Source organism: Protomyctophum parallelum (assembly GCF_964188405.1).
Source record: "Protomyctophum parallelum genome assembly, chromosome: 18".
NCBI classification, from domain to species: Eukaryota; Metazoa; Chordata; class Actinopteri; order Myctophiformes; family Myctophidae; genus Protomyctophum; species Protomyctophum parallelum.
Window position 1 is genome coordinate 13,456,750 of NC_139716.1, and position 9,365 is coordinate 13,466,114.

Genomic DNA, 9,365 nt, shown 5'->3' on the forward strand with positions numbered 1-9,365 from the left:
CAAGGCAAAACTAAATACTTCTACTCTGGCCAAACCATTTCCAATTCCAGATTCTAAGGCGATCCTAGATCTCCTACGTTCACAGTTTGAAGGTTTATTCAAGCACATGAAAGGCAGAGAAGGAAATTTTAAATTAACACCTGCAGAAAAGAAAACGTTGCGTGTCGAATATGGAAAGAATGACGAAAGCTGCAATACTGTGAAAATGCAGAGGGAGTTAATGGTCCGGGCTGACTCTGTTTGTCAGGTGAGAGTAGAGGGGACTAAAGGGAGTGGTTTTCTCCTGTTTGATAAGTTCATCCTCACAAATGCTCATGTGATTAAAGACTTTTATAATGGTCAACAGCTGACTCAGAACGTCACAGTCTCTTTCTGTTTTGAAGATGAATATGTACAGAGCCCGGAGGATTCAGTGCCAGTGAAACCTGAGGTTGTTGTCTTTAATTACAATCAGAATGATACAGGTTGTTATTGTGATTGGGCGTTGTTGGAGCTTGACTCAGGCCTCGCCAAAAACATACCTTGTGGATTGTTAGAACACTTTGCAACCCCACCTAAGAGCCGGGGGGGGATCTGTATTATCGGACACCCAGACGGAGGAGTGAAAAAGACAGACACATGCCATACCATTCCAGCTGATGAGAGTGAAACGGTTGCACGTGACCGCTATAATGCAGTTCAACACCTCGTTACCAAGAAACACTTTACCCCTTCTGAGGAGTTACGCCTCAAAAATGAAATCACAGTATCTTATGATACAAGCTTTTACTATGGATCATCTGGCTCACCCGTCTTTAATGAGTTCTGTAATGTTGTTGCAATGCACACCTGGGGTTATGTCTATGACACTAACCCCCCGAAAGGACAGATCCAGAGTTTCATTGAGTACGCCCAATCCCTGTCCTGCATTCTTCCCATACTCATCTTCAACATAGTGGAAAGACAGAGGTTCGATGTGCTGGAGGCATACCTCAAATACACCTCTGATCACCCCAAACGTAAAGTCACATGGGATCAATTGAAGGAGGACGTTGTGACATTTGGGAACATGCAGAATGATCCCACTATAGTTCAAAAGTTTCTTGAAATGTATGACAGACCCAACCAATCAGAGGACATGGAAACAGATTAACTACTTTAACCATTGTTCCCCCTCGCCCACATAACGATACAATCAATACACAAAAACTAATATATAAATATAGAATGTTTACTTCTGTAAACCTGTGATGTGACGATCATTAAGGCTGATTTATTCTGATTCAGATTCTCTATTTTGGGTGAAACCATCTTTTTCTTTTCTTTTCTTGTTTTTGTTTTTTTTTGGTGGGGGTCTGGTTCATTCTGTATTCTTTTTTTTATGTCAACTTATATCTTGATTTCATGTTCATAATTATGCATTCAAATTGTTATTAAAGTTCAGACCAAGAATCAAGTGATTTCCATGTATTATATTAGTCTATAATATGTAGAGTATAGTATTGGTCTGTACATACTGCACTCTGTGATGTAAGCCAAATAAACAAGTGAAATATGCTGCAGTAAATCTGTGTTTCAGTTGAAAACCTCTCGTTTAGTGATGATTGAAAACGGGAGATATTGCTTTGTTAAAATAAAGGTAATATAGCTCTATATTGTTTCCTATGCCGTCTACCTTGTCCTATAGTCTGGTGTTTTGGTGCCCCCTCTTGGCCATGTCCCGTAATGACAGTCATCAACATGCCTAATAGTAACCATAGACTAAAAAGTAACACAACATAACTGTATATATATATATATATATGTGTTGACTAAATCTACAGTTGATTTAGTCGAACAAAATGTTTTTCACGTGAGCTTGTAGATCGGCTATTTTCAGCATGCAACTAATTGTAAAATGACTTATACTGGATCTCTTTTCCACTAGTCCCTTCCTAACATTTTAGTCTAGTTTTTATTTATTTCATCAACATATTTCATAATGTTGATGAAATTGTCATTATATTTAGTCTTAGTTTTAGTCATCATAGCTTAGTTTTTATTTAGTTTCCATTTAGTTTTCGTCCGTGGAAAAAGGTAGTCGAAGAAAAAACTTCGTCTTAGTTTTAGTCGACGAAAACAACACTGGCATTGACAGTCAGTTAGTTTGTACTACTAACTAGGCTACACATAACTCGAGGTTATGAATTATTTCATTTATTTATTGACCTCTGGCTCCCTCTGGTGGCCTTTGTGTGTCATGAAAATGGGGTGTTTTTAATTTTTTAGTTTTAGCTGTTTTTGTTCAGCCAGACCTCTTTGTATAATGATATGACAGTCCTATTCAGTGGCAATAGCAATTACTAACGATCGGTAATCGATAATAATATTCATGTGTGGCTAGATGGACAATAACACCATGTGGATATATATCCCCCCAAAAATACAGCGCAGATACAAAGTTACAATACGACAAAATAAAGTGTTTAACCATCTCCACCGCTTTGCCCCACACACACACACACACACACACACACACACACACACACAGAGAGAGAGTAAGGAAAACCATACTTTAGAATGTAAATATTTTACTTTATATTCATAAATAGAATATTCAATCATTCATTATTTTTTTTACTTCACATACTAATGTCATCAAGTCTCCAGAGAATGCCAAAATTATTCCTCAAAGGCTTGACATTATCCTATACATGTCAAACCCAATTAAATATATTATTCTATTCTAAAACAACAAAGAGGAATTAGAAAGAAAGTGCATTATCAAACGTCCATTTTAAGGCACGGTTTTTGAGGCAGGGCTACGACGGTATTTGGAAATATACAGTAAGTATGTAGTAAAAACAATATTCATAACATTTTGTATGATTATATCTATCTATAAATGCACCATGTCTCAGTACGTGTCCGAACGAGAACCGTTCGCCCCACCACTAACTGCCCAGGCTCCCATATATGGAGCTGGCCTGTTGTGACATCACAACACTTCATATTTGGGCATGCCTGACACAGAACTCCATATGTAGAAATAAAGGGACTCAGAGAGACAGATACAGAAATCTCCATATATGGGCATAAAAGGGACACAGACAGACGGGTGGAACGGGTACTCTGACACGGGTACAACGGGTACTCTGACACGGGTACAACGGGTATTGCATAGCCGGGTGGGGCATTTAGTTCGGTGACCCTGGGGTCTAAATAATGGTTCAGAAGCTGTTCACTCTCCCATTTGAATGAATAGACTAATACTAATAATACTAATAATAAAGAATGGTTCAGAAGCTGTTCACTCTCCCATTGGAATGAATAGACTAATAATAATAATACTAATACTAATAATAAAGAATGGTTCAGAAGCTGTTCACTCTCCCATTGGAATGAATAGACTAATAATAATAATACTAATACTAATAATAAAGAATGGTTCAGAAGCTGTGTTCACGGTCACTCTTCCAGCGGAGATAATAGACTCCAACCTGCTTCCAATCCTAAAAAGTCGGCCACCTGCTTCACGCAGATACGGTCGGGAAGTAAACCGTTTTTGCCTTGGATGACAGCTTGTGACCGGAGACGTTGTGGACTATATGTGACTATTTTTGATAGAGAGACAGTCATGGTGGCAAGAGGAGATAATAGCACAGGCAGACTCTTCACCTACTAGAGCATGTCTGAAATAAATGTCAGAGCTGAAATCGACATAAATATGAAATAAATGTAGCTAGGTGTAATGTTAAGAGTCCACAGAAGTGAACCTTTCAAGCCTGTTTTCTCTGCAAGACATTACTCTATAAGCCATATCTCCAAAACCGGTGGATCAAACTGAACAACCAATATGTCAATTTGAAGCTATGATTCCCTGCTTTCACATGACATGAAAGAAATGAAAATGTAAATGTTTCAGCCTCTTGTCAGAATGATGTCATTCCACCAAAGGTACATCACAGCAGTGGAGACAGAGCTAGCATCACCGTCGTCCTCCCAGGGAAGAACACGACAGCAGGAGGTTCCATTTATTCCTCTATGGGTTGTTTTGACCATATTTCCACCAGGGTGCGTCAGCTCTTCAAAACAGGCAGTGACGGATCTCCATACAAGGAGTTAGCACCAGTAAGACGCCCTGAGGGCGAGAGGCGATCTCGAGGTCACGTGCAAACATCCGCCTCGTTGACGGCAGACTCCTGGGTGAGCAATGAATGCTGTATTGGCCATATATGGATCGTATCTTGAGTGTACAGGGCTTGATGAGGTCAGATCAACATATGGAATTCATTCTGTACTGGCCATATATGGAGCGTGTCTTGAGTGTACAGGGTTTGATGAGGTCAGATCAACATATGGAATGTCAGAAGAGGAAGGACGGGTGGGGAAGGATGAACATATTGGAAAGTCAGAACAGGTCAGCTCCATATATGGAGATCTAAGGGTTCGAGGTCAGATGTAGAGTCTTCTCAGAACTGAGGAGATGATTGATTGGTCGTTGATGGAGTAGGTGGTGAGTTGACCTCAGAACTGAGGAGACGATTGGTCGTTGATGAAGTAGGTGGTGAGTTGACCTTTGCCCTTGACCTGGACCACTCCCCTCAGTGTGACGCTGTAGCCCAGACTCTGGACCACCTGGGCTGTCTCCTCTGTCACCTGACCGGGGTCAGAGGTCACAGAGATGTGGGGGAGAGAGAGAGAGAGAGAGGGGGGGGGTCAGAGAGAGGGGAGAGGGAGGTGAGACAGAGATATGGGGGGGGGGGGAGAAAGAGGGTTTTACTTGTATTCCTCATTTTTAACTTAATGGTCACGTTCATCGATCGTCCAATCAATCAATCAATCGATCAATGGCCAACAATTGACGTGCTCTTGAACCTAAGAAACTGCCCGATCACCCCCCAGTACTCCTGTCCAGTACTCTCTCTCTCTCTCTCTCCCACCTGTATCTTGTCCAGTACTCTCTCAGTGTCTCTCGCCCACCTGTATCTTGTCCAGTACTCCGGTGCTGTCCATCCTGCTCGCCACGTTCACGGCGTTCCCCCAGATGTCGTACTGCGGCTTGTGGGCTCCGATCACCCCCGCGATCACCGGCCCATGGTTTATCCCTACAACCATAGATACATTATGAACACCCCCGCGATCACTGGCCAGTGGTTGACCCCCAAATTGACTCACTCAAGGACTCCTGGGGGTCCCTCAAGGACCCCTGGGGGTCCCCAGACTCACCGATCCTGAGCTTGAAGCTGTTGAAGGAGTGAGTGTTGATGAGCTCCAGTTTGCCCATCAGTGCAAAGGCAAACTCCACCATGCAGCGCACGTGGCTGTAGGACGTCTCACACTCCTGCAGGGGGAGACAGAGGACACGGTTCACTGACAAGCAGGGCGCAAATAATATACCTAAGCACTAGTGTAGTCTAGAGAGCAACGGTTCCCACACCTTTTCATGTCAAGGACCCCCACATTGACACTAATTAGCCCACGGACCCCCATTTGAAAAGATATGCCAGGGACCCCCATAAGAGAAGATTGTTACGGTTCTAGCAGTGATTCTCAACCCGTTTAATTTCAAGGACCACCCGTTTGACATGCATTAGCCTGTACAGACCCCCATTTAATGGATTTTTTTTTTTTAATCTCTGGGACGCCCAATTGATATTGTAAAATCAATGTCAATGTCAAAGAGTGTACCAAACCAAACGGACCCGTACACTCTCAGAGTTAGGGTACACTCTCAGAGTTAGGGTACACTCTGAGTAGGTACACTCAGAGTTAGGGTACACTCTCAGAGTTAGGGTACACTCTCAGAGTTAGGGTACACTCTCAGAGTTAGGGTACACTCTCAGAGTTAGGTCTCAGAGTTAGGGTACACTCTCAGAGTTAGGATACACTCTCAGAGTTAGGGTACACTCTCAGAGTTAGGGTACACTCTCAGAGTTAGGTCTCAGAGTTAGGGTACACTCTCAGAGTTAGGGTACACTCTCAGAGTTAGGTCTCAGAGTTAGGGCACACTCAGAGTTAGGGCACACTCTCAGAGTTAGGACACACTCTCAGAGTTAGGGCACACTCTGAGAGTTAGGATACACTCTCAGAGTTAGGGTACACTCTCAGAGTTAGGGTACACTATCAGAGTCAACTGCTCGTCCGTTTGTTGGTTGAGTTGTCTTCTTGTATGAAGCAGCAGAAAAGCACATACTTAACAAACCAAGTGATTGTGACGGACATCGATCGGCGTGTGGAAGGAGAACCAACCTTCCTCTCCTCTCCAGGGGGAGTGGATGTCAGTCCTGAGAAGGAAGGAGAACCAACCTTCCTCTCCTCTCCAGGGGGAGTGGAGGTCAGTCCTGAGAGAGAAGCAGAACCAACCTTCCTCTCCTCTCCAGGGGGAGTGGAGGTCAGTCCTGAGAAGGAAGGAGAACCAACCTTCCTCTCCTCTCCAGGGGGAGTGGAGGTCAGTCCTGAGAGAGAAGCAGAACCAACCTTCCTCTCCTCTCCAGGGGGAGTGGAGGTCAGTCCTGAGAGAGAAGGAGAACAAACCTTCCTCTCCTCTCCTCTCCAGGGGGAGTGGAGGTCAGTCCTGAGAAGGAAGGAGAACCAACCTTCCTCTCCTCTCCAGGGGGAGTGGAGGTCAGTCCTGCGGCAGCCATGTACGTACTGCCAATGGTCTTGATCTTCTCCACGGAGCTGAACTTGGGCTTGGACAGAAGCTGTGAGGGAGAGACGGGAGCATTTAGGGCAAGGATGGGCAACTTTGACGATGGACAGAAGCTGTGAAGGAGAGACCAGGAGCAGGCTAGACGGCTTGCTGGCCAATGGAGAGCGACATCGCTACGTGGCAGCCATCTTGCATCAGGTATAGCTCGCCTGCTCATAACAGTGTCTACGGGGCATGTACTTTTTTAAATAACCGTAACTTTGCCGTACCGTAACGGTTCGGTTTGTACTAAACGTCAGACTAACAAGTTTGTATTGAGCCGATCACCGCAGCTACCACAGGTAGGATATAGTATGCTCCAAAATGAGTAACTAAATCATAGTGTGTCTAGAAAGATACGTACTTGTCTTGCATATTTACTTGTTTATTATTTTATAACTTAGATTGAGTTCTCACTGATGTGTACCCAGATATTGTAGGCTATTATTATACCACCTGTAATCCTTGTTGTCCCCCCCCCCACTGCTGGGAGAGCTAAACATGGCCTGTGGGCGGTATAGATAGATAGATACTTTATTTGTCCTTTCGGAAATTTGTTTTGTGCACAGCAGTCAGCAGGATATACATAAAACATATGCAAACAAACAGATCACACAGTACATAGACAATAAGAAACAATGCCAACAGAAGGCCACCAGTCATAGTTCCAAGAGGCATCACATCACACTTTATGCACGGAACTGAGACGGGGCCTGCTTGTTCATAAGTCCTATACTTATGGGAACAAACGATCTTGAGGCCCTAGCCTGCAGGGAAGGTACCATATACCGTCGCCCTGATGGTAAAAGATGGTATTGGCTGTGTAACGGGTGTACCTCGTCAACATGGCCTGTGGGCGGTATAGTACCTCGGTGTGGGCGGTATAGTACCTCGGTGTGGGCGGTATAGTACCTCGGTGTGGGCGGTATAGTACCTCGGTGTGGGCGGTATAGTACCTCGGTGTGGGCGGTGTAGTACCTCGGTGTGGGCGGTATAGTACCTCGGTGTGGGCGGTGTAGTACCTCGGTGTGGGCGGTGTAGTACCTCGGTGTGGGCGGTATAGTACCTCGGTGTGGGCGGTGTAGTACCTAGGTGTGGGCGGTGTAGTACCTAGGTGTGGGCGGTGTAGTACCTCGGTGTGGGCGGTGTAGTACCTCGGTGTGGGCGGTATAGTACCTCGGTGTGGGCGGTGTAGTACCTAGGTGTGGGCGGTGTAGTACCTAGGTGTGGGCGGTGTAGTACCTAGGTGTGGGCGGTATAGTACCTCGGTGTGGGCGGTATAGTACCTCGGTGTGGGCGGTGTAGTACCTAGGTGTGGGCGGTGTAGTACCTAGGTGTGGGCGGTGTAGTACCTAGGTGTGGGCGGTATAGTACCTAGGTGTGGGCGGTATAGTACCTCGGTGTGGGCGGTACAGTACCTCGGTGTGGGCGGTGTAGTACCTCGGTGTGGGCGGTATAGTACCTCGGTGTGGGCGGTGTAGTACCTCGGTGTGGGCGGTATAGTACCTCGGTGTGGGCGGTGTAGTACCTCGGTGTGGGCGGTGTAGTACCTCGGTGTGGGCGGTACAGTACCTCGGTGTGGGCGGTGTAGTACCTCGGTGTGGGCGGTTTAGTACCTCGGTGTGGGCGGTATAGTACCTCGGTGTGGGCGGTATAGTACCTCGGTGTGGGCGGTACAGTACCTCGGTGTGGGCGGTGTAGTACCTCGGTGTGGGCGGTATAGTACCTCGGTGTGGGCGGTATAGTACCTCGGTGTGGGCGGTATAGTACCTCGGTGTGGGCGGTATAGTACCTCGGTGTGGGCGGTATAGTACCTCGGTGTGGGCGGTATAGTACCTCGGTGTGGGCGGTATAGTACCTCGGTGTGGGCGGTATAGTACCTAGGTGTGGGCGGTATAGTACCTCGGTGTGGGCGGTACAGTACCTCGGTGTGGGCGGTATAGTACCTCGGTGTGGGCGGTACAGTACCTCGGTGTGGGCGGTGTAGTACCTCGGTGTGGGCGGTATAGTACCTCGGTGTGGGCGGTATAGTACCTCGGTGTGGGCGGTACAGTACCTCGGTGTGGGCGGTGTAGTACCTCGGTGTGGGCGGTATAGTACCTCGGTGTGGGCGGTATAGTACCTCGGTGTGGGCGGTATAGTACCTCGGTGTGGGCGGTATAGTACCTCGGTGTGGGCGGTATAGTACCTCGTCGAAGTCTGCTATGATCTCGTTGAGCAGACGCAGACATTCCAGGCCGGCGTTGTTGGCAGAGCTCTCGCTGTAGAAGTCCTTGTACTGAGGCACGGAGGCGAACATCACACACACACACTCACAGGACTCGCTGTACAGGTCCTGGAAGAGAGAGAGAGAGAGAGGGGGGGGGGGGGTGGAGAGAACAATAGAGGGGGGACACACGGCGTGTTGACAGATATTACACAACAACACAACACAGTGAATGTCGCTCGTGCTTCATGGACTGAAACATGTCTTGTTGTGTTTCACTGCTGTAGTGTTGAGTGTGTTTGCATCTGAAACAAAGACAGATATACTATTACGGTGAACCAGTATTTTATACCTTTGTTTTGGGGAAAAAAACATGAAAATGAAAAAAACAATTAATTAAACAATAACAAAACCATTCACAAGAGGTGTGATTCGGGGGCCCTAATATAAGGATGAATAAATCAACAGCTTAATACTGTCCAATACTTGGACTAAAAAAAAGTCTTC

General features: G+C 46.2%; 1 protein-coding gene across 1 annotated transcript in view; it reads right to left on the bottom strand.

The window, feature by feature from the left end:
• Window positions 1–3,862: 3,862 nt before the first annotated feature.
• The window catches only part of LOC310875963 (adenylate cyclase type 4), a gene marked incomplete at its 5' end in the record, with an annotated part of 28,093 nt that continues 22,590 nt past the window's right edge, over window positions 3,863–9,365 (bottom strand). The window contains 5 exons of the mRNA XM_083789412.1: window positions 3,863–4,617; window positions 4,942–5,066; window positions 5,188–5,302; window positions 6,558–6,665; window positions 8,841–8,987. Coding sequence (XP_083645538.1) covers window positions 4,486–4,617; window positions 4,942–5,066; window positions 5,188–5,302; window positions 6,558–6,665; window positions 8,841–8,987 — 627 coding nt within the window. The 3' untranslated portion in view covers window positions 3,863–4,485. The remainder of the gene's footprint in view (window positions 4,618–4,941; window positions 5,067–5,187; window positions 5,303–6,557; window positions 6,666–8,840; window positions 8,988–9,365) is intronic.